The sequence below is a fragment of the Nerophis ophidion genome, linkage group LG05 (assembly GCF_033978795.1).
Source record: "Nerophis ophidion isolate RoL-2023_Sa linkage group LG05, RoL_Noph_v1.0, whole genome shotgun sequence".
NCBI lineage: Eukaryota > Metazoa > Chordata > Actinopteri > Syngnathiformes > Syngnathidae > Nerophis > Nerophis ophidion.
Genome location: NC_084615.1, coordinates 40,357,385 through 40,383,615, shown reverse-complemented (window position 1 = coordinate 40,383,615; position 26,231 = coordinate 40,357,385). Strand labels below are relative to the sequence as shown.

Genomic DNA, 26,231 nt, shown 5'->3' with positions numbered 1-26,231 from the left:
AGGAAGAATTCCGAAAGTTTCCTGAAGAAGTAAATCTACCTGGGTAATTTTTTGTGGGAACACAGGGGGAAATTTATGTACCTGGGTAAAGTGGAAAATTCCTGACAAAGTTCCTGTGGTGTTAAAGGGCCTATTGCTGGTAAAAGTGTTGTTACGCTAATGTTGTTCTCTCCTCAGGCTCATAGCCGCTACAGTTTGTCACAGATACACATGAAGAAGGTACCTGATTGATTTTTTTTGGCTTTTTGTTGCTTTTCCACTTGCTCGTCTGTCCGGTGGCGGAACTTTCAGTTCAGCTTTTAGCTTTTTGCATTCTCTGAAAAAAAGGGTGGACACAGCAAATACATAATCTTTGCGATGTAATGTAGTTTATTTGTGGGTGTGGTTAGGGATGGTCTAGAATCAAGAATTCTTAACCTTTTTGACCTTTGGGCCCAAGTATTTCACTACGGAGGGGCTTGGGGCCCACTCAAATATTATTGATCTTGCCCGTTTTTTTTAATCGTATTTAATAATTATATTAAGCATACTTACTGTTTAAGACAATACAACCTATGAAATATTATCAAACCATGTATTAATCACAACGATTATTAGTTATGTGAGACAAAAACCTAAAGCTTAGGTCAGGCTGATTAGAAAAACAAGTACTATACCAATGTACTGCATAAGAGGCCACTAACAAACTGACAAAAAAAATGGGGGCGTCCTATGACTTTTTATTATTATTTTTTAAATTTTTTTATTACACCGTGGTTCTATATAAAAAACATAAAACACCTTTAGCACTTCACATATCTTACCATGAAGATGAAGTGTTGCCAAAATAAACTTCTTAGCGTTATGACTAGTCCCAACTCCCGTTAGTCATAAGCCTTGTTGAGTTGTTCTGCACGCTTTCATACCTCACCTACTATGCCGGTGGTAATGTGACGGTGCACTGCAAGTTGGGAATACGGTGCCTTTCTTCAACGCTAATATTTGATTACAGAGAAAATGCATGACATAAAAAACACTTTCTGTCTTTTACTTTTAATACATCAGTACTGAACTGAAGGCTTTGTAACAAAACATATGAATACATTTCCCATTACACCTCTGGTATCTAGAGGTGTCTGAATACTTGCTAAATATATGCAAGGTTGCTAAGTTGGCAACGCTTAATACCCCTGCTACGGTTTCTTATTCTATGGCAGACCAGGTGCATATGAGCTATGTTAATAATCAGAGTTACGATGCATACTGCCACCTAAAAGTTAATTCATTTGAGGCAGTTAAATGTATCAGTGGCGAGTCGCACCAAAATACTTAATGTATGTAAGGACAAAGGAAATTAGCCTTTAGCCTGGTCGACAAGCTACCCTCGTTGTTCCGCCTCCTGGGAAAGAGGCTAACAGTGGAATGGGTCCTAGAAATTGTTGTGGCTTCTTACAGCCATATTAGTTTTGTTGGTGTTTAAATACATTTATCTTTTTCTGTTTTAAAATGTGTATTTTAATGTTAAAGCTTCCTGTTGTCAACATGTATGTCATGTTCTTCTGTGCATAGATCTCTCTGTTCTAAGAGAGCACAGTTTACATGTTCAGTGTGCACAATTAAATAGCTTAGATGCTCAGACAGTAATCTGTTTCTACAAGTTCAGATCGGGGTATGTCGTTTCTTAATGGAGTGCATAAGTTAATTCCTCTTGTCTTCATGTTAGCACGCTCGCTTACTTCTCCAGTAAATGACAAAAATCATCGGTGTGTGAGTTGATCAAAGTGCAGATATAAATCATGATTGAAATTTATTTTAACACGGTTATACTTACTGTTGGGAGTGTTGTCATTGATACCGTTTGTCGTGACATCCCTAATCTGCAGAGTATAGTCAAGTGTGAGACCCAACATTAAGTGAAGTGAAATGAAGTGAACTATATGTATATACCACTTTTTTCTAGTGAATCATAGCACTTTTACATGGTGAAACCCAATTTTTAAATTACATTTAAACCAGTGTGGGGGGCACTGGGAGCAGGTGGGTAAAGTGTCTTGCCCAAGGACACAACGGCAGTGACTAGGATGGCGAAGCGGGGATCGAACCTGGAACCCTCAAGTTGCTGGCACGGCTACTCTACCAACCGAGCTAAACCCCAACCAACAGTGTTGCATCTTTTTTTTCTTGACTCTGTTTAAACGTAATCAATTAGATTAGATTACATTAAACTCTTTGTCTGGGAGTTAATTCGTCTTCATGGTAGCGCAGTGCAGTTTGAGTGTATTAACGTGTAAAAGTGTTTCTCCTGTGTCCATACTTCTTTTCCGTGGGCGCCCAGAGTGCTTTCCCTGCAAAGGTGAGCGAGCACTACATCGCTCTTTGGTGCATAAAAGACAAACTCTTGTCTGGGCTTGTCGGGACGTCTGGTGGCATGAATAATTGAGGCTACAAGAGCGACACAGGTAGCGGCAGACATCTATAATGCATTAGCCTACATTGACTTGCAATTGAGGAGTGCATACTTGACTTTATTGTTCAAAGTGTCTTCAGTGTACTTCACTTTTTTGGTAGAACTGACTTGAAGAGCAGGTGGGCCTCTCAGAGTGAATTAGTTGTCCCGGCGGCTGAATTTTGCAACTTCTTGAGTTATGAAAAAATGGTTAAAGCTGAAAGAAACAAAAGTCTCTTATCACAGGAATGTTGGCTATCCAACAGAAACGTAAACATTAACCCACGAAGCAACATTAAACACAGTAACAATAGCAGGTGTGCAAGTGCTCACTCACTAAATGACCATTCCCGCCCGACATCAATCTTAACTCGACAACCAAGTATTAAAAAGTTTAGTCTCCACACCCCCCAACTAAGGTAGTAACTCAATTGAGGGGATTTATTTATTTTAAACATGAAGTGCTTGCTGTTTTTCCTCATATTAGTAGCTAGGGGGTGTTAATTGACTTACATGCAGATAGAGCAAGGACTTAATTTGAACATTTTTAGAATATCTCTATTTACCATTGTACATTTTTTTTACTCAATATTTATTCAATTCCGCAGAATGATACGCCTGCAAATGGACTAGTGTGTTATGCACAGTCTTTAGTAGTACGCTATACAAAAACATGTGTAAAATGTTGCCGAAATGTTTACTCACAGACTGAGCAGGTACCACTGCACAACTTTACAACAGACTCCATGTGTTATATCCTGAGAATGTTTTCGTGCCCCTGTAGGTGCTGCTGTTTTTGGTAGCAGTGCACACCAGTTATTTGAGGGCGGTATATGATATTAACCTTATTTTATAGTTGCTGCTGTAAACACTGAGAGAAGTTATAGCAGCTCCTAAAATTCATGTAAAAGATTATCTGAGCCAAGGAAACAGCTTGATGTTTAATAAAACCAACCATTTAGGGTAGGGGTGTTAAACTCATTTTAGATCTGGGGCCACATGGAGAAAAATCTACTCCCTAGTGGGCCGGACTGGTAAAATCACAGCACGATAACTTAAAAATAAAGTCTACTTCAGATTGTGTTCTTTGTTTAAAAATAGAACAAGCACATTCTGAAAAAAATCTGAATAAATTATGTGATAATGTTCATCAGTGTCAAGGGTTGGAATTGGGGGTTCAATCACCAAAATTATTCCCGGCCGCGGCCACCGCTGTTGCTCACTGATCCCCTCACCTCCCAGGGGGTGAACAAGGGGCTAATTTCACCACAGCTACTGTGTGTGACAATCATTGGTACTTTCACTTTCATCAGTCAACTCATTGGTGTGCATTTTCAATCTATCAAGATTAAAACAAATACAGGATCTTATTCATGTATTTTTGTAATTTTCCTCGACTGCTGCACTAATGTCATGTTGTTCATTTTTTTTTATATATATGTAGCATCATCCACAAAGATACAAAGAATTGATTTCGGGACTTCTAGCGGACACATTTAGATCAGCTGTTTCTTTCGTTCAAAAATTTAGGCTCATTTTTATACTGAGCAAACTCATCCCGGATCCGTCCCGTAAGGTCGTATGTTTGACACCCCTGATTTTGGGTAATGTTTCCCGACTAAAGTGGGACAGCGGTCATGAGTTCGTCATTTGCAATACTTAACGTATTAAAAATAAATAGATTCACGTGGACGACTGTAATCGCGGCTATGTCACTCTTATGATTCCGACGCCGCGAGATGCGTTGAGGTCATCGATTGTTTACTTCATTTCAGCGGATATGACATTTTTAGGGCTAGCATGCTGAAGGCATCTAAGCCCGGAGAATGCATCTAAGATGCCAGCGTGAGTAGCGAGTGATGGGATTGCAACCGTAGAGATCAAGAAGCGCCACGAGAAGGAAAGGGAAAAGGTTAGCGGGACACTTAAATGTGCGTTCAAAAGATAACGGAACCAGGCAGACGACTCAGTATGCATCTTTACGTGTCCCCACAGCTCTTTTGGATATTTTTAGACCCGGCGCTCCTGGGCATCACATGTTTTTACACGCAGACAAGGCCAGACACTGGGGGCGCTAACGTGTGGCAGGAGAAATTTAATCAAGAACTGCAAGGCTACTAATAAAAGGAAAGAAGGGTAGAAGGTGGGGAGGGAGGGATGAAGATGGGAAGAAAGGAAGGTCGGTGGAAGGGAGGAGGGAAGGAAGAGAAAGAGGAAGGAAAGAACAAAGGCAGTAAGGGAAATGGGGACGCAGGGAGGAATATATTGAGGGAGAAAATATATGAAAGAAGAAAGGAAAGAAAAAAAGAGTCAATCATCAGAATAAAAACAAGTTTTTATAATGAAATATATATTCTTCTTCCAAAAGCATCACAGAAATCATCAAAATTATCATTATGCTTTTTGCTTCTTTATTCGGGCTGCGGGTTCATTCTGATCTTGTGTTTATGTAACATGTATTCATGTTTTGTAGTCAACAAGTCTCACATGTTTGTTTGTTTTCTCAGTGTAACCCGGGTGACCTGCGAGCTCTGAGGAAAGGAATGAGCCTTTATCACTCTGAATCTCAGCTGTCCTCCTTGCCGCAACGCCAGGACGCCATGCACTTGGTCAGTACGCACACTCAATACGTGGAATGGTCCACAGCTCACATGGTCTTTCACATCCTCTGCAGGCCAAAAGTCATTTTTCTGTGGATGATATTTCAACAATGATTAGGGGCTCAACTCTCAGCATAGTCTTGATTCCTCAATGATTTTGGGGTTGTTTATGGTTTGTGTTTATTTTGAACATACATACAAATACAACCTGATACATTACAATTTCCAGTTGTGAAATTGTATATATTTGTTTTTTTATTTATTTATTTTTGAATCACTGTAATGTGCTCGGTAGTGATTGGTCAAATGATACTGAAGTATCAATGCATTATAAAACACAAGTAGTAATGCTGAAAATATCGCTTATCTACGTATGTTAAATAAAAGTAATACAGACGGCTTTCACAAGGAGGGAGGAGAACATGCTGCCCGCAGCGCTAAACTAGTTTTACATGTTTTAAAAGCTTTGTACTTTTCAAAACACAACAGCAGACACTAATCAGCTGAGGAGTGGAAATTATCAAGTAAGTTAATATGTCAAGTAAGTCAATAACAGTGCAGAAACACTTTTAGCTATGGATGTTCCGATCAGGTATTTATGTTGTCGTTTCTGATACCGATCATCTGTGAGTGTGATCGGCCGATACCGATACCAATCCCATATGCTAAGTGAAAATGTGTCTATTTATTTATGATGCTATCTGTGTTGGCCCTGCCATGAGATGCCGACTTGTCCAGGCTGCATGTACCCTGTCTTTCGCCCGAAAGCAGCTGGGATAGGTTCCAGCCCTCCTCCCGCCGCTACGCCGAGAAGTACAAGCGGTAGAAAATAGATGGTTGGTTGTTCGTGACAGCGTGTACTAAAAGAAGTCAGAGGACTGAAGGCAACTAAGAAAAAGTAAAAATTCCAAAGTGTGACATAATTTTGATCCTATAGCGCCAACATGTTTACTATTTTTGCTGTTTGGTCAAAGTTGCTTGTTTTATATTCCTTTTTGCATAGCTTTTTCTTAAAAAAAAAAAAAAGTATTTGCTATTGATGTCCCAATTAATATTTTTGGCCTAAGATCCAATCCGACTTTGTGTCATAACGTGATATTTTGACAATAGATCATAGAAGTGAAAATGTCTTATAGCAAGTAATTAAAGCAAAGGCAATAACACCTTTCTATAAAGCTTATTCATTTAGAGTATGTTAGTATTGTTGTTAATCAGATCATGCTAAAAACTTACTCCTGTTACTTTCTGTCCTCACATTGATTTGTAGTTTAGTAACGTTGTACATAAATAAAATTCACTGAGATGCCAAGTATAGTTAAATGTAGGGCTGGGCGATATATCTATATACGATATATCGCAGGTTTGTCACTGTGCGATATAGAAAATGACTATATCGTAATATTCGATTATATGTTCTCACACAGTTGCTTTTAGCTGCGGGCATTACATTACTGGCGTGTCTCACTCCTTCTCGTCTGTCCTTCTCACAGAGACGTAAAAGAAGCCCGCCTTCTTACATATGTCACATACTGTCGCGCGTCTAGAGTCATATGCTCTCGCCAAGAGCTAACATTAGCATGGCTAACGTTAGCTGACGCAGGTCGAGTTGCATTTAGCTGCCGGCATTACACAATAGGCGTTTCTCACTCCACCTCGTCTCTCATTCTGACAGATACGGAAAACAAGCCCGCCTTCTTACATATGTCACATACTTTTGCGAGTCTAGCGTCATAGCTCTCGCCAATCAGAGAGGTAGCAGCATGGCTAACGTTAGCTGAGCCAGGCCGAGTGAGCGGAGCTTGTGACAATACAAGAGAGAGATGGTGCGAAACTTATCACAAATGGAGAAAGAACAATAAATGCCCAACATAAAGAGCAGGGGTCCATCATCTGGCGGTGGTTTGGCTTCAAGTGGGAAGATATTCAGCACACAACAGCAATATGCTGTTTAATGTATATACTATGATGATTAACCTTTGTGATGACTGTATTATGCTGATAGTATATATTTGTACCATGAATTGGTTAACATGGATCCCGACTTAAACAAGTTGAAAAACTTATTCGGGTGTTACCATTTAGTGGTCAATTGTACGGAATATGTACTGAACTGTGCAATCTACTAATAAAAGTATCAATCAATCAATGCAGAGTACGCAGCAGAAGTGTTACTACAAAAAGGTAGCAACACTATTAATTTGTTCTTTCATTTAAAAAGTCACCCGTGAGAGAATGAAGAGTATTTAATAAATACAGTTTTGGTCAATTGACTTAGTTGTGATTTCCCTCTCTGCATGAAAGTTTAAAAGTAGCATGTATTAATGCAGTATGAAGAAGAATGTTTTAATGTAGACACATAGAATCATCATAATGCTGTGATTATATGCATCATGTGTTCATTCAAGGCCAAGGCAAAATATCGTAATATATATCGTATATCGCAATATGGCATAAAAATATTGCGATATTAATAAAAGCCAATATCGCCCAGCCCTAGTTAAATGTGTATTTTACCAGATTTAGAGTTCAAAAGACAGAGATGTATGTTTATTTTGAGAGAGTTGCAACAAACAAAAAGAGCCGAGTCTGTGGAATTTCCTTCTATCCAACAAAAGAGGCCGAGCACAGTAGTCCTAAAAAATACAACGTGTGTACTAACGGTGTAGCAGGATGCTGGTTCAGGTTGTAATTTTGCCCCTGAGGGCGCTAATAGACACCAGATTGATGTCTCACTCAGAGATGAGCTGCTGCGTAATCAAATAAAGTCTAATTCAATTTCCTCCCTGCTCGTACGTGTTTATTATACCTGCACACAAGCAGGAAGCGTTCGAGCGAGCTCCTATTGCATGCCAAGGATAAGACGAACCAGGACATCAAATTAAATGCCCTTCCTTTACTCTGTTCTCGGAGCCCCTTGGAGCTTGTTGGAAGTGAATCCCACCACGGACGTAATCATCTTCCACAATCCGGCCTCACCTTTGACCCCCTCCCGTGTCTGGGAAGGAGAGTCTGTGTAATTGTTTTCCAGCTGCTTAGGGAAGGTCGCAGTTGCACTAAAAAAAATCAATCTCGGGTTTTGATGGCGTGCATAGAGCCCCCCCTGCACCTCTGCAGACTAACCTGCAATGGTTACCGACGTGCACGTCTCCATGCATTTCATTTGGCGCTGCAGACAATATTGACTTTTACTGTCAGCAAGACTGCAAAGTGGATTTAAGTCGCTGCAACTTTAAAACTCATTTAAATACACGCTATAGTTTTACGCTACACTCGAATGGTAATCAAATAAAATCCACTACTAAAGCTACTTTTTCTTGGATTTTTTTTAGCATTTTTCCTGTAAGAAAAGTTATGCATTTTTAAGAAACAAAATACTGATTTATTCTGGATAGTACACACATTAATTAACAATCTGCTGTACAGTCTGTAAATGAAGCAGACTACAGTATCATGTCTTGCCAAAGTACACAAAGACAGTGACTAGGGTGGCAAAAGCTGGATTCGCACCAGGAACCCTCAAGTTTCTGAACAACCGCTCTAACATCTGAGCCACTTTTGTAAGCAATATGTTCCGAAAGATCAGACGAAGTAAAATGGCTGAGTAACTAAATGGTTATTGGCATTGGTTCTTGGTGAGGAGAGTTTGGAGTTCAAATTAGAGGTGTGCCAATCTTGTATTGATATCGATCTGCTTTCAAACAAAAGTACTGGAATATATACGGCTTGCATCTCAAACCTTCGATACAAGCAGTAATGGAGCGTGTTTACTTATACTTCCTTTAATTGTCATTCAAATTTGAACTTTACAGTACAGATATGAACAACATTTTTTCGCAGGATAAAAGAGCAATAAGGTGCAGGTATAAATAAATAGATGACTTTACAGATTAATATAATGCACTTTTTCATATGCATCCACGTTTATGTATGTATGTTAAATTGTCTTTATATTCCAGCGAGTTAATCCGTTTTTGGGGGGAATTGAGGGAATTATTTTGATACTTGTGCAGCCAGCTAACTTCTTAATGTCCTCCAATAAACACAAAAGGTTGGTCTTTTCTTCCATTTTAGTCAAGTCATTTAGAAAAGGTAAACATGCTAGACTTTAGGCTACTAAGACCTAGCAGCTACACAACAACTCAGCACACAACACACAAGCTAGACATACTCTATGTAATAAGTCTAAAACAGCACATTTGTAAATATAAATAAGCATCAAATAATCAGATTTGCATATTATTTACATATCTAACGGCCTGATTTACTAAAGGTTTGGGTGTACTAAAACATGTGCAAACGTGATAGCACACGGACAGCTGATCCATCAAACTCTGTCTTCATGTACAGTATATGTTGTAAGTATGCTGATCATCAAAACGCCAACAATACTGGCAGGAGAATATTATTTAGCACACGCAATGTGATTTATCAACACTCATCACTGTTTTTTTTCTAGCACAATTTAGCGTTTTATTTAGCACATGTCAGAAGGACGTGCAAACTGACAGTTCCATCCTCATCTGTCTTGCGCTGCAAAGACAGATGATGGAAAGATGAGAATCCTCTGTCCTACGTGTGTGTTAACATTTTGGATGCTCAGAAATTAAAAAATATATATTTCACGTGACGTCTATTCATTAATTTCCTTTTATAATTCTTTAGCTCCTGGGTGATTCATGGGGCTTACTAAAATGAATTCAATTGATACGTTTTAGTATCTGCTGGCATTTTCCTCATTTAAATAAAACGGTCTGCACCACTTTTCAATTGCACACACAGTCTTGCTAAATTTTTTAATTAAATGTAAAGTGCGGTTAACGTTTGGATTTAAAAAAAGAAATAATGCTCCGTTAGAAAAAAGATTGTAGTTTTCCATGGCTTCCCCGAACTCCTCCCATGTCCGAGTATTTGCCTCCGCGACCAATGAAGCTGCACACCGCTTGGCCTGTCGGTACCTGTCCACTGCCTCCGGAGTCCTATGAGCCAAAAGAACCCGATAGGACTCCTTCTTCAGCTTGACGGCATCCCTTACCGCTACTGTCCACCAACGGGTTCTAGGATTACCGCCCCGACAGGCACCAACTATCTTGCGGCCACAGCTCCAATCAGCTGCCTCGACAATAGAGGTGTGGAACATGATCCACCCAGACTCAATGTCCAGCACCTCCCTTGTGACATGTTCAAAGTTCTTCCAGAGGTGGGAATTGAAACTTTCTCTGACAGGAGAGACTGCCAGGCGTTCCCAGGAAACCCTCACAATGCGTTTGGGCCTTCAAAGTCTGTCCGGCATCCTCCCCCACCATCGCAGCCAACTCAACACCAGGTGGTGATCGGTAGAAAGCTCCGCCCTTCTCTTCACCTGAGTGTCCAAAACATGAGGCCAAAAGTCCGATGACACAACTACAAGGTCGATCATGGAACTGCGGTCTAGGGTGTCCTGGTGCCAAGTGCACATATGGACACCCTTGTGTTTGAACATGGTGTTTGTTATGGACAAACTGTGACGAGCACAAAAGTCCAATAACAAAACACCACTCGGGTTCAGATCCAGGCGGCCATTCTTCCCAGTCACGCCTCTCCAGGTTTCACTGTCGTTGCCAACATGAGCGTTGAAGTCCCCCAGCAGAACAAGGGAATTACTCGAGGGAGCACTCTCCAGTACTCCCTCAAGTGTACCCTAAAAGGGTGGGTACTCTGAACTGTTGTTTGGTGCGTAAGCACAAACAACAGTCAGGACCCGTCCCCCCCACCCGGAGGCGGAGGGAGGCTAACCTTTCGTCCACTGGGTTGAACTCCAACATGCAGGCTTTGAGCCGGAGGGAAACAAGAATTGCTACCCCAGCCCGTCGCCTCTCACTGCCGGCAACGCCAGAGTGGAAGAGAGTCCAGCACCTTTCGAGAGAAGTGGTTCCAGAGCCCTTGCTGTGCGTCGAAGTAAGTCCGACTACATCCAGCTGGAATTTCTCTACTTCGCGCACTAGCTCAGGCTCCTTCCCCCCCAGTGAGGTGATGTTCCACTGTCCAAAAGCTAGCTTCTGTAGCCGAGGATCAGACCGCCAAGTGCCCTGCCTTCGACTGCCGCCCAGCTCACATCGCACCCGACCTCTATGGCCCATGCTATTGGTGGTGAGCCCATTGGAATTGGGACCCACGTTGCCTCTTCGGGCTGTGCCCGGCCGGGCCCCATGGCGCTCGCAATCGTGCTCCACCTCCGGGCCTGTCTCCAGAGGGGGGCCCCGGTGATCCGCGTCCGGGCGAGGGAAATCTGGGTCCTTGATTGGTTTTCTTCATAGAAGTCTTCAAGCTGCTCTTTGTCTGATCCCTCATCTAGGACCTGTTTGCCTTGGGAGACCCTACCAGGGGGCTTAAAGCCCCCGGACAACATAGCTCCTAGGATCATTGGGACACGCAAACTCCTCTACCATGAAAAGGTGGCAGCTTATCATATTGTTGATGTAGATGCCCATATCGGCTGTTCCGATTTTACTTTACAAAAGACAAGTTTAGGATACTTCTTTTGTTGCCTTATTTGAATTTGACTTTATTAAATGTATTTCTTTTATCATTTGGTGCAGCCGGAGGGGATAGAAAGAGGAAAAAAAGAAAGACAGAGGGGGACATTGTGGGGATAAGAGGGGGATTAGACAGAGAGACAAAAATAACAACAGCAGACACAACAGTAACAAGAAAAACAACAACAATAATAGAACAACACCAGCACAAACGATATGTAGAAATGATTGTAAAAGTGATAGCATTAATAAGATAGCTCTGACTGTTACCGGGAGTACTGGAGCCTGAATAGAAAACGCTCTATAGCACGCAGACTTTTTTTGGGCTATGCGAATCACTAATAAGCCGGAGTTCTTTGAACGCAGATTTCTTGCCGGGACATATGGTACAATACAATCAGCAAGATAGGCTGTAGCTAGACCATGTAGTCTTTTATAAATAAGTAGTAAAATCTTAAAGTCACATCTTAAGTGCACAGGAAACCAGTGCAGGTGAGCCAGTATAGGCGTAATATGATCAAACTTTCTTCTTCCTGTCAAAAGTCTAAATCTATTCCATTCCAGATGTTGTTAATACATAGTTTAGTGTTTTTCATACGGACCATTGTTTCCCGTTTGAATAATTTCATTAGATCAAGCATTTTCTAACATTCACACAACTAAATAGGAAGGGTATACATGATTCCTGCTGCTATCATATCAGATTAATGCAAAACTAACATTTTCATGTTTCTTCATATTCTGAAACTAGTTTTATTAGGTGGTTGCCCCAAATACCAACACATGTATCCCAATTGTAAACCTGCATCCACACTGTCCTGGTCTTGTTGGATTTGACTTTTGATGAGCATGTTTTTACTTCCGAGCCACAACGCATCTTTTCCCACAATGCAACTGAGGAATCTTTGTTGTCGTCCCATCATTTGTGCTTATGCCGAGGAAGCAACGAGGGACGCTCACAGGAAGTCTGTGTCAGGTCAAAGCAACGCCAAGGCGGCCAAAGAATAATCTGGCCAACAATTCCGCTGGGTGGCGACGGAAGCCGATTGATCGTCACGACGCTTGAGTGCGTTCATTCGAGCGTGAGGTCAAGCTGTGACGACGTGAGGGATGGCGGCGTCCTGATCCGTCAGCCCAGCCTTTGTCTCCTGAGTCTGTGTGACACGCACACCAAGCAGGAAGTCGAAGGAAAGTGTTCATGTCTGATTTTCCCTCTTCTGGCCGCCACACATCCTCTCTCCACGGGCGTGCAGTCCTCCTGCCAGGAGAGAAAGGCAGCGACGTCTGCATGAGGCTTTGTAAGCAGAACAAAGCGGGAATGTGTACGTTTTCCACAGAATGCCTTCAAGACACGCAGGAAGAGCTCATTTGCATATTCTCTCTTGTAGTCGACTTCAAAGTCCACATGCTGTGCAAATTCCTTTTCAGGCCGTGACCTTCCAGCGTGTTGCGATTGGCGAGGGGATACGTGTGATTACAGTACAAGTCACATGGCCTCGGCAATAACAAAACAATTCTGTAGGAAAGAAAACAGAATTATGCTCATCCTAATGGGGGCGATATAGCTTGGTTGGTAGAGCAGCCGTGCCAGCAACTTGAGGGTTCAAGGTTCGATCCCTGCTTCTGCCATCCTTGGGAAAGACACTTTACCCACCTGCTCCCAGTGCCACCCACTCTGTTTTAAACATGTAATTTAGATATTTGGATCCACTATGTCAGGGGTCAGCAACCCAAAATGTTGAAATAGCCATATTGGACCAAAAATACCAAAACAAATCTGTCTGGAGCCGCAAACAATTAAAAGCCATATTACATACAGATAGTGTGTCATGAGATATACATTGAATTAAGAGGGCTTAAAGGAAACTAAATGAGCTCAAATTTAGCTACAAAAGAGGCATAATGATGCAATGTGTACATATAGCCTAAATAGCATGTTAGCATTGATTAGCTTGCAGTCATGCAGGGACCAAATATGTCTGATTAGCACTCCACACAAGACAGTAACATCCACAAAACTCACCTTTGTGCATTCATGCATAACGTTAAAGGTTTGGTGGACAAAATAAGACAGAAAAAGAAGTGGCATAAAACACGTCCTAGAAAGTCGGAGAAAGTTATACATGTAAACAAGCCACGATGAGCTCAAGGACCGCCAAAATTAGTAGGACAAAATGGTGCTCGCCAAATACTCAAATCAGTGAAGCATGTTTAATATAAACAGTGTGCTTTATAACAATTAGGGCGGTTTGTGTCATGTTTGTCCTCCTGCAGAAATCATATTAAAACAAAACAAAAACATTTTTCCCCTCATTTTTTTCCATTTTTCAGACATTTTTGAAATAGCTCCAGAGAGCCACTAGGGGCGGCGTTAAAGAGCCGCATGGTTGCCGACCCCCGCACTATGTGAAGCACTTTGAGTCAATAGAGAAAAGCGCTATATAAATATAATTCACTTCACCAATCCCAGCCATTTGCTCATAACTCTCAAAATAAACTCAATTCATGTATTTTTAATTCATTAAATTGAGGCAAAGTGGTTGTATGCAGGACTCAAACCTGGAACCCTCAGGTTAAGAAATTGAACAATGCTGAACCAAAATGTGAAAATATCTGAAGAACTGCTGAAAAGATGTATTTGTCAATCTTAAGGTTCCTAAACTGAACATTAAGATTGAGGGAACAGGACTGAAGTTAATGATCCTGCTCAGTGGCCTCGTGGTCAGAGTGTCCGCTTTAAGATCGGTAGGTCGTGAGTTCAAACCCCGGGCCTAGTCATACCAAAGACTATAAAAATGGGACCCATTACCTCACTCAGCACTCAGCATCAAGGGTTGGAATTGGGGTTTAAATCACCAAAAAGGATTTCCGAGCGCAGCCACCGCTGCTGCTAACTGCTCCCCTCACCTCCCAGGGGGTCAGCAAGGGGATGGGTCAAATGCAGAGGGCAATTTTACCACACCTAGTGTGTGGGTGTGACTATCAGTGGGACTTTAACTTCAACAGGAGTGAGTTTTTAGCAGATACATGAAAATATACCCAGTGTTTATGTTGACTGCATGTTTTTAACATTATCAGACCTTTTTTTTTAATTAACAAAATTATCTTCAAAATAAAGAAATGCAATTTAAAAAATATTGATGTAAGAGGACTGTGCTATGATTTTATTTTATTTATTTTAATTCACATGTACCCCGCCTTCCGCCCGATTGTAGCTGAGATAGGCACCAGCGCCCCCCGCAACCCAAAGGGAATAAGCGGTAGAAAATGGATGGATGGATGGATGGATTTAATTCACATATTGAAATGTATTCGTCAATCTCAAGGTTCGGAACCTGAACATTGATATTGAGGTAACGGGACTGAAAGTAACAGGAGTGAGTGTTTTGTGAAAATCTACCCAGATGGCACAGTATTTATGCTGCCTGCACATGACTGTTATTCAACAACAACATTATATTCTAAATAAAGAAATACAATTAAAACAAATATTTCATGTAACAGGACTGTCCTATGATTGTATTTATGTTCTGTCTGTGTTGGCCCTGTGATGAGGTGGCGACTTGTCCAGGGTGTAAGCCGCCTTCTGCCCGAATGTAGCTGAGATAGGCTCCAGAACCCCCCTCGATCCCGTGAGGGACAAGCAGTAGAAAATCGATGGATTTTAATACGCTTTTTGGAATGTATTTGTTCATCTCAGGGTTCCATCCTAAACTGAACATGAATCATTTAAATAACAGGAGTGTGTTGGCAAATAATGAGCAAATACATCCAACATGATCACAATATTTTGACACCAAGCACAGTGCAGTGAGCCAACCAAAAAAAATAGAAAAATTAAGAACTGAAATTATAAAAAAAATATGTGAATGTTAGTGTGAATGTTGTCTATCTGTGTTGGCCCTGTGGGGACAAGCGGTAGGAAATGGATGGATGGATTGATTTAGCTAACAGGACTAAAAAAAAAAAAAAAAAAAAAAAAAGGTGTATTAGAGCATTTCAGGCAACTTTATTGACTTGATGAATCACTCAACTTACAGGACTGAAAGTAACAGGAGTGAGTTTTTTACATAGAAATATGAAATATAACCACATTGTATTTATGCTAACATGTTATTGAGCGAAGCACATTACTGTGATTGACATAAAGACATTCAAAAAATAAAGAAATACACATTTAGAAAATAAACTGGATAACAGGACTGTGTTGAGATTAGGGTTGTACGGTATACTGGTACTAATATAGTAATGTATTCTATTACTATACTAGTACTATACTTCTACCAACTAATGATTCAAAAATGGTACTATACTCTGAAAAGTACCGGTTGCCTATGTTTTTTGTTTTTTATTTTTAACGGGTATGACTGCGCGTCGTCACATCGTGACATTGCTGGTTTTACGAGCAGAGGAGCATGTTCAGCAGCGCAGAATCACAGAGTATTTACAAGCAGACACTGTGTGTAGACAGAAAAGGGAGAACGGACACATTCTGGCTTAAAAAGTAACGATAAAGGTGAAGTTATAACACTGAAACGCCCTCAGGAAGAGATGCTTTAAAACATGGCTAGCTAGCGGCTAACATCCATCCATCCATCCGGCACTGTTTTCGATACTTCTAAATAACTAATCCTCGCCTCCATGGCGACAAATGAAGTACATTTCTTACAAGTATCATCTCTGCAGGACGAGGAATAGCTAAACATGTTTCATTACACACCGTAGCTCACTGGGGTCACCGCTAATGTCGCCGTTCCTGAATGTAAACAAACGCCATTGGTGAATCTAGACCTGACATCCACTGTAATGATACCAAGTACAAGGGTGTATCTCGTCGATACTACTATAATTACATCGTTATTTGTCATTGTCACAAAATCGTTTTTCCTTTTTAAAAAAATTCATATTATGTTTATAAACTCAGGAAATATGTCCCTGGACACATGAGGACTTTGAATATGGCCAATGTGTGATCCTGTAATGACTTGGTATCAGAGTGATACCCAAATTTGTGGTATCATCCAAAACTAATGTAAATTATCAAACAACAGAAGAATAAGTGATTATTACATTTAATAAATTAATAATTAATTAATAAATTAAATATGGAACATTGGGCAGAAATACCGGACAATTCTGCAAACTTTATGGCTGGCTCACATCGTGGTCACTCCGTGATCACGTACGACCGCCAGACACTTCTGGATGTGGACATATCGGGCCGTTTTGAACTGATAGACGCGTGCTTGCTAGACCTGCTAACTAGCACGGGAATACTTCGGCGGCTACATCCAGCGGCCTGTGAAGCAGGGGAGTATAGTAGCAGCGGGGGCCGTCTACGGAGCAGACGCCAGCGGTGTGATCGGAAACGCGGATGTCGAGCGGGGCTAAAAACAAAGCAGAAGGCTAATCCCCACAGAACACCACTTCCCTCCATCCTGACGCCGGATTTAAATAGAAGATGCGAGACTACTGGTCTGGGTAAGGAGTCAGTTAAATTAGAACAAGTTTTTTCTGCTTTGATTGTTTCAGAGTTGGACATGTGTTCTACTGAGGTGGCAAACTATGATGCGTGCAGTTTATCAAAGCAACAAAAAAACAATCGGAACATGCGTTCTACTGAGTTGGCAAACTATGATGCGAGCAGTTTATCAAAGCAACAAACAAACAATCGGAAAATTCCCGTCGTATCAATTCCTAGATATGGTCGTAATTATACTAAATGCACTGGGCATAATAAACACAACATTATTAATATTGCTACTACGGATAATTTGATCAAAAATTCCCTAAAACAGCCCACTACCTATAATATTGTTTTTTTAAACATAAGATCATTGTCTGCCAAAACGTTGTTAGTTAATGATATCATCAGAGACAACAATCTAACGTCATCGGTCTCAGCGAAACATGGCTTAAACAAAATGACTTTTTTGCGCTAAATGAGGCTTGTCCTCCTAACTTTACACATGCGCATATTGCCCGTCCCCTTAAAAGGGGTGGGGGGTCGCACTAATATACAACGAAAACTTTAACCTTAGTCATAACATAAATAATAAATATAAATCGTTTGAGGTGCTTACTATGAGGTCTGTCACACCGCTGCCTCTACACCTGGCTGTTATCTACCACCCCCCAGGGCCCTATTCGGACTTGATCAGTGAATTCTCAGAGTTCGTTGCTGATCTAGTGACACACGCCGATAATATAATCATAATGGGGGACTTTAATATCCATATGAATACCCCATCGGACCCACCGTGCGTAGCGATCCAGACTATAATTGATAGCTGTGGTCTTACACAAATAATAAATGAACCCACGCATCGCAACGGTAATACGATAGACCTAGTGCTTGTCAGGGGTATCACCGTTTCCAAAGTTACGATTCTCCCGTATACTAAAGTATTGTCCGATCATTACCTTATAAAATTCGAGGTTCAGACGCATGTTCGTCAAACTAATAATAATAATAATAACTACTATAGCAGCCGCAACATTAATACGGCCACAACGACAACTCTTGCTGACCTACTGCCCTCGGTAATGGCACCATTCCCAAAGTATGTGGGCTCTATTGATAACCTCACTAACAACTTTAACGACGCCCTGCGCGAAACCATTGATAACATAGCACCGTTAAAGTTAAAAAAGGCTCCAAAAAAGCGTACCCCGTGGTTTACAGAAGAAACTAGAGCTCAGAAATTATTATGTAGAAAGCTGGAATGCAAATGGCGCACAACTAAACTTGAGGTGCACCATCAAGCATGGAGGGATAGTTTAATAACTTATAAACACATGCTTACCTTAGCTAAAGCTAAATATTACTCAAATCTCATCCACCATAATATAAACGATCCTAAATTTTTGTTTAGTACAGTAGCATCGCTAACCCACCAAGAGACCCCTTCCAGTAGCTCCACCCACTCAGCTGATGACTTTATGCAATTCTTTAATAAAAAAATTGAAGTCATTAGAAAGGAGATTAAAGACAATGCGTCCCAGCTACAACTGGGTTCCATTAACACAGATACGACTGTATATACGGCGGATACTGCCCTCCAAAATAGTTTCTCTCCTTTTGAGGAAATAACATTAGAGGAATTGTTGCAACGTGTAAATGGAATAAAACAAACAACGTGTTTACTTGATCCTCTTTTTGGGAAACTGATCAAGGAGCTCTTTGTATTATTAGGTCCATCAGTGCTAAATATTATAAACTTATCACTTTCCTAGTGCACTGTTCCCCTAGCATTCAAAAAAGCGGTTATTCATCCTCTTCTTAAAAGACCTAACATCGATCCTGACCTCATGGTAAACTACCGACCGGTGTCTCACCTTCCCTTTATTTCAAAAATCCTCGAAAAATTTGTTGTGGAGCAGTTAAATGAACACTTAGTGTCTAACAATCTATGTGAAACCTTTCAATCCGGTTTCAGGGCAAATCACTCTACTGAGACAGCCCTCGCAAAAATGACTAATGATCTATTGCTAACGATGGATTCTGGTGCGTCATCTATGTTGCTGCTCCTCGATCTTAGCTCTGCTTTCGATACTGTCGATCATAATATTTTATTAGAGCGTATCAAAACACAAATTGGTATGTCATACTTAGCCCTGTCTTGGTTTAACTCTTATCTTACTGATAGGATGCAGTGCGTCTCCCATAACAATGTGACCTCGGACTACGTTAAGGTAACGTGTGGAGTTCCCCAGGGTTCGGTCCTTGGCCCTGCACTCTTCAGCATCTACATGCTGCCGCTAGGTGACATCATACGCAAATACGGTGTTAGCTTTCACTGTTATGCTGATGACACCCAACTCTACATGCCCCTAAAGCTGACCAACACGCCGGACTGTAGTCAGCTGGAGGCGTGTCTTAATGAAATCAAACAATGGATGTCCGCTAACTTTTTGCAACTCAACGCCAAAAAAACGGAAATGCTGATTATCGGTCCTGCTAGACACCGACCTCTATTTAATAATACAACTCTAACATTTGACAACCAAACAATTAAACAAGGCGACTCGGTAAAGAATCTGGGTGTTAACTTCGACCCAACTCTCTCCTTTGAGTCACACATTAAAAGCGTTACTAAAACGGCCTTCTTTCATCTCCGTAATATCGCTAAAATTCGCTCCATTCTGTCCACTAAAGACGCTGAGATCATTATCCATGCGTTTGTTACGTCTCGCCTCGATTACTGTAACGTATTATTTTCGGGTCTCCCCATGTCTAGCATTAAAAGATTACAGTTGGTACAAAATGCGGCTGCTAGACTTTTGACAGGAACAAGAAAGTTTGATCACATTACGCCTATACTGGCTCACCTGCACTGGCTTCCTGTGCACTTAAGATGTGACTTTAAGGTTTTACTACTTACGTATAAAATACTACACGGTCTAGCTCCATCCTATCTTGCCGACTGTATTGTACCATATGTCCCGGCAAGAAATCTGCGTTCAAAGGACTCCGGCTTATTAGTGATTCCCAAAGCCCAAAAAAAGTCTGCGGGCTATAGAGCTTTTTCATTTCGGGCTCCAGTACTCTGGAATGCCTTCCCGGTAAAAGTTCGAGATGCCACCTCAGTAGAAGCATTTAAGTCTCACCTTAAAACTCATTTGTATACTCTAGCCTTTAAATAGACTCCCTTTTTAGACCAGTTGATCTGCCGTTTCTTTGCTTTTTCTCCTCTGTCCCACTCTCCCTTGTGGAGGGGGTCCGATCCGGTGGCCATGTACTGCTTGCCTGTGTATCGGCTGAGGACATCTCTGCGCTGCTGATCCGCCTCCGCTTGGGATGTTTTCCTGCTGGCTCCGCTGTGAACGGGACTCTCGCTGCTGTGTTGGATCCACTTTGGTCTGGACTCTCGCGACTGTGTTGGATCCATTATGGATTGAACTTTCACAGTATCATGTTAGACCCGCTCGACATCCATTGCTCTCGTCCTCTCCAAGGTTCTCATAGTCATCATTGTCACCGACGTCCCACTGGGTGTGAGTTTTCCTTGCCCTTATGTGGGCCTACCGAGGATGTCGTAGTGGTTTGTGTTGTGGTTTGTGCAGCCCTTTGAGACACTAGATATTCCGAGCTATATAAGTAAACATTGATTGATTGATTGATTGATTGATTGACATTTAACAGAAGTGTAAATAGAACATGTTGAAAGAGGAAATAAGCAGATATGAACAAGTAGATTAATAATCAATTTTTACAGACTGTCCTTCATAATGTCAAAATAATAGAATGATTAATGACACAATATGTTACTGCATATGTCAGCAGACTAAATAGGAGCCGTTGTTTGTTTACTAATACAAGAAAAGTTGTCTTGTATGTTCACTATTTTATTTAAGGACAACATTGTTCTTTGATTGCAATAAGAAACATATGTTTAATTTACCATAACATGTTTTTGTTAAAATAAAGAAAATAATGCCATTTTTTGTAGTCCCCATATATTTAAAAAAGTATCAAAATACATTTTGGTACCACTCCCGGTGCCAAAATGTATTTTGATACTTTTATAAATATTGGTATCGGGACAACACAAGTTGAGATTTAATCAAAGTCAATAAACAAAGTTCAACAAAAAAAAGTCAAAGAAGAAGAATCATTGAGCAAACAGGACAATGCTGAGATTTGAACCCCATCCCTCTTGTCATCCTTGAAATATGAAATGTACAGAAAAATAAATTGTTCTTCCAATGGCCGGCTGAGAATAGGAATGATGCAACTTCCTGTGGATCATGTGACCTGGGGAATATTGCACATTGTTCTATGATGTTGTGTGAAAAGCCGGCGACACGACTGACGTGAATTTTATTAAAATGAAATGTAGAAAATAGACTAATGAGTTATAAATCACAACATATCATAGCATGTCAAGGCTAATAATGGCAATAACACTTTGACAGGGTACGGGCCGTCTTCCAAACAGCGAATCCTCCCCGGCCACAGGATACTTATCATGCGTCCAGAAGCCCGAGGCCGTGGTGCACGCCATGAAGGTAGGCGGGGCATAGACCATCATTTCACTTGGACTTTGTGTTTGGAAAGCTTATAGGGGAACATTATCACAATTTCAGAAGGGTTCATACCAATAAAAATCAGTTCCCAGTGGCTTATTTTATTTTTTTAAGTTTTTTTCAAAATTTTACCCATCATGGAATATCCCGAAAAAAGGCTTTAAAGTGCCTGATTTTCGCTATCTGTGAAGCCACCGTCCATTTTCCTGTGACGTCATCTAGTGATGCCGATACAAACAAAATGGCAGATAGCACAGCAAGATATAGCGACATTAGCTCGGATTCAGACTCAGATTTCAGCGGCTTAAGGGAATCAACAGATTACGCATGTATTGAAACGGATGGTTGGAGTATGGAGGTAGATAGCAAAAACGAAATTGATGAAGAAACTGAAGCTATTGAGCAAATAGCTATTGACGCTATTCGGTGATCACCTTCTAACCAACGATTGAGTGTCGCAGGATATCAATACATCTCTGTGCCATGTCTGTCTTAGCATCGCCGGTAAAATGCGCAGACCAAACGATCGGGACTTTCGCATCTTGTGACACTGGAGCAAATTAAATCAGTCGATTGGTAAGTGTTTGTTTGGCATTAAATGTGGGTGGAGGGAAAGGCTGGATGCAAATATAGCTACAAATGTACATATAGCTAGCCTAAATAGCATGTTGCTCATTTGTAGTGGTCTTTCTCGATGCACACTCTACGTAAATCAACTTGAATCCGTCCCTGATCGTGTTGTTACACCCGACAACACACCGACGAGGCATGATGTCTCCAAGGTACAGAAAACAGTCGAAAAAAGGAAAATAACAGAGCTGATTTGACTCGTTGTTTTCGTCATTTTCTTAATGGCGGATTGACTACCTAGGTGTTGTGACGTCATCGCTCCGAGAGCAACTAATAGAAAGGCATTTAACCCGCCAAAATTCACCCATTTAGAGTTCGGAAATCGGTTAAAAAAATATATGGTCTTTTTTCTGCACCATCAAGGTATATATTGACGCTTACGTAGGTCTGGTGATAATGTTCCCCTTTAAGGCTGGCGTTTTCTTGGGAGTGCCAGAGCGCTTTAGGTAAGGCAAGAAAATATGACCGAAAACTGTAGTTACCACTCATGTCCACTAGATGGTGACAAAGGCTGCTAGACCAGTGGTCCCCAACCAAGGGTTCGATTGGTACCGGGCCGCAAAATCATTTATTATTATTACTATTTTTAAATTAAATCAACATAAAAAATACAAGATACATTTACAATTAGTGCACCACCCCAAAAAAACTCTCTCTTTCATGAGAAAAAAATTATCAAGCGTTGACCAGTTCACAGCTACAAAAAGGTTGGAGACCACTGTGCTAGACGACTCCCAACGCACAATGTTGGACTGATGCCCTCTGAGTAGAACAGTACAAATAAATGAAAATAAATAAATTACTTTTATAATATGAAGTTATGTTAAATGATAAATGGGTTGTACTTGTATAGCGCTTTTCTGCCTTCAAGGTTCTCAAAGCGCTTTGACACTACTTCCACATTTACCCATTCACACACACATTCACACACTGATGGAGGGAACTGCCGTGCAAGGCGCTAACCAGCACTCATCAGGAGCAAGTTGTATCTTGGTGTCATTTACCAGCTGCCACCACCAGGTGGACCACTTGCACTCTTGAGCCAGTGTACCTACTGAAGTGTCCTGTGTGGTTCTACTGGCTCACTGAACTTTTTCTTGCTCGGCAGGTTCTGGAGGTCCATGAGAACTTAGACAAGCAGGTTCCGGAGGACTACGAGGACGACCTGAGCGAGAAGGAGAAGGCCATCGTGCGGGAAATGTGCAACGTGAGTTCAAAAAGCTGCATGTGCCTCACAATACAAAGGTTCTTAGTAGTCCTGAGTTGAATCCCGGGCTTGGGATCTTTCTGTGTGGAGTTTGCATGTTCTCCCCGTGAATGCGTGGGTTCCCTCCGGGTACTCCGGCTTCCTCCCACTTCCAAAGACATGCACCTGGGGATAGGTTGATTGGCAACACTAAATTGGCCCTAGTGTGTGAATGTGAGTGTGAATGTTGTCTATCTGTGTTGGCCTTGTGATGAGGTGGCGACTTGTCCAGGGTGTACACCGCCATCCACCCATGTGCAGCTGAGATAGGCTTCAGCACCCCCACGACCCCAAAAGAGACAAGCAGTAGAGAATGGATGGATGGAGTTAAAAAAGCACTGACTCACATGACGCCATGGTTGCAATTATGGGATGCAGCAAAGGAGGTCCCTGGATTAATGAGCGACATTTGATAGCGGCTCCATCTTCTTTCTCCCTCTTTTCACTCCCTCCATCCTGGTGTGTGTGTGTGTGTGTTGGGGGGGCACTATGGGAAAAAAACACCCCTCCATCTTTCCCAGTTGACAGTGAAAGGCAGAAGCCTGAAAAAAAAAAAGGTGCTGTGATGAGAGTGAGGCTATCAGCGCTCAGCAGACGCACAATGGCAACTCTGTGCTGCCCTGGACAAAAGCAGAAGAATGTGTGGATGCTTTTGCTTTGAATGGAGTCTTATTTTCCAACGCTAATACACACTTTTTGCTGTTTGTGTCCTGCTGGGAACACTCAGCTGAAATCCTTCAATATGTGTAGATATAAGAAGTAAAACATCATATAAAAGATATTTAACACCAGCGTATTGGAACATCAATCCTAATGAGATTGTCCTGCAGATTATAGTTGACTTCAAACTCAAGTCATGACAAAAGACAGAAAAATGTCCCCTAGGTCAGTGATTATCAACCTTTTTTCAGTGATGTACCCCCTGTGAACATTTTTTTAATTCAAGTACCCCCTAATCAGAGCAAAGCATTTTTGGTTGAAAAAAAGAGATAAAGAAGTAAAATACAGCACTATGTCATCAGTTTCTGATTTATTAAATTGTATAACAGTGCAAAATATTGCTCATTTGTAGTGGTCTTTCTTGAACTATTTGGGAAAAATTATGTAAAAATAACTAAAAACTTGTTGAAAAATAAACAAGTGGTTCAATTATAAATAAAGATTTCTACACATAGAAGTAATCATCAACTTAAAGTGCCCTCTTTGGGGATTGTAATAGAGATCCACCTGGATTCATGAACTTCATTCTAAACATTTCTTCACAAAAAAAGAAATCTTTAACATCGATATTTATGGAACATGTCCACAGAAAATCTAGCTGTCAACACTGAATATTGCATTGTTGCATTTCTTTTCACAGTTTATGAACTTACATTCATATTTTGTTGAAGTATTATTCAATAAATATATTTATAAAGGATTTTTGAATTGTTGCTATTTTTAAAAAATCTCACGTACCCCTTGGCATAGTTTCAAGTAGCCCCATTTGAGAACCACTGCTCTAGGATACATTATGGGGGTCCGCCAGTGTTTCAAGTCATTTGTAAACTGTGTTCCAGGTGGTGTGGAGGAAGCTGGGTGACGCCGCAGGTTCCAAACTGTCCATCAGGCAGCACCTGTCAGGAAACCAGTACAAGGGTCCGCTGTAGCGTGACCACGCCCACTCGACTGGATCGCCATAGCAACCCGGTTCCCTCTGCCACACACTAGGACGAGCCACGTTAGCGATGACACGGATCTCCCGGTCCGACCCTCACCCGTGTTTTCACGTCTGCCAGCGTCTGACAATTTGGCAGCTATGCTGACTCGCCACAAAAGACGTTTCTGCCACTAAAACAAACCGTGTTGCGCTATTAAGCTGGCAACTTGGTTGTAAGCACAGAGCTTCCCAGACCTGCGTAGGGCTTCTTGGAGAATTGTTTGTTATTACCTTGTGTGGCGCCTCCTAGCTCTTGTCATGTTTAGCACGCCTCCAATGGACTTACAAATGTCAACTAGTGCGAACCCACTGTGACCTTGTGACCTAGCACCTCTAGATCACTGAGTGTATATGATGTACAAAAACTACAGCACCACTTTTTCTTTTTATCCCTTTTCTATTTTAGCGTGGCCATGTGATCAAGAGTTTAGTCTGCAAACAACCATGATATTTTTTTTATCTGTTTTAGTATTTTTTTCTCCATTGGAAATCATCCTTTTTAATGTTGAAACAACCAACTTGATGCTGTGTGCATGCTAGACAATCATGTTCTCAGGTTGGGAGATGACAGCTTTAGTGTTCCACCACAAAAGTAGAACTAGAACATGTCCGTGTGGTTACTCTGCATGTTTTTGATAAAGTTTGGTTCCTTACGGACCTTAGCTGCCCCACTTTTATAACCTCCAACAAGAAAAGGAAGTGCTTCCAGTCGCTCGGTCTCTAAGTCTACTGCGGCCCTCTTCTCTCACGTTCTTTCATCTGTCATTTATTATCGAAGTGTCCTTTTTTCTTGGACCCTGTTGATTGGAAGCCATGATTATCTGTAAGGAACTAATTTGTACGTGCTTTTTTCATTAGGAACATTGTAGAAGCGACGATGCTACAGGTCATTACCGCTCTAGCTAGCCTGAGTCTAACACATTTTTGTCGCCCTGAGGACCAAACTGCTGGAAGACGCCACTTTAGACTAAAATGAGTAAAAAATAAACAAGTTGGTAAAGGAAAAAGGAGTGAATACGGTTTCATTCTTGCACCAACACTGCCCCCTGGTGGCACAAAAGAGCACATTTCAAGTATGTGCTGTGATGAA

The 26,231-nt window shown here is 41.2% G+C and overlaps 1 protein-coding gene across 4 annotated transcripts in view; it reads left to right on the top strand.

Annotated features, from left to right (window-relative positions):
* The window catches only part of LOC133553090 (coiled-coil domain-containing protein 85C-B-like), a 92,377-nt gene extending 66,229 nt beyond the window's left edge, over positions 1–26,148 (top strand). Inside the window, exons 3-7 of one of the 4 annotated variants that reach the window (XM_061900924.1) lie at positions 178–219; positions 4,933–5,034; positions 21,456–21,548; positions 23,305–23,403; positions 25,002–26,148. In XM_061900924.1, coding sequence (XP_061756908.1) covers positions 178–219; positions 4,933–5,034; positions 21,456–21,548; positions 23,305–23,403; positions 25,002–25,091 — 426 coding nt within the window. In that variant the 3' untranslated portion in view covers positions 25,092–26,148. The remainder of the gene's footprint in view (positions 1–177; positions 220–4,932; positions 5,035–21,455; positions 21,549–23,304; positions 23,404–25,001) is intronic. The other 3 variants (XM_061900926.1, XM_061900925.1, XM_061900927.1) reach the window with 3 other exon arrangements.
* The last annotated feature ends 83 nt before the right edge of the window (positions 26,149–26,231 follow it).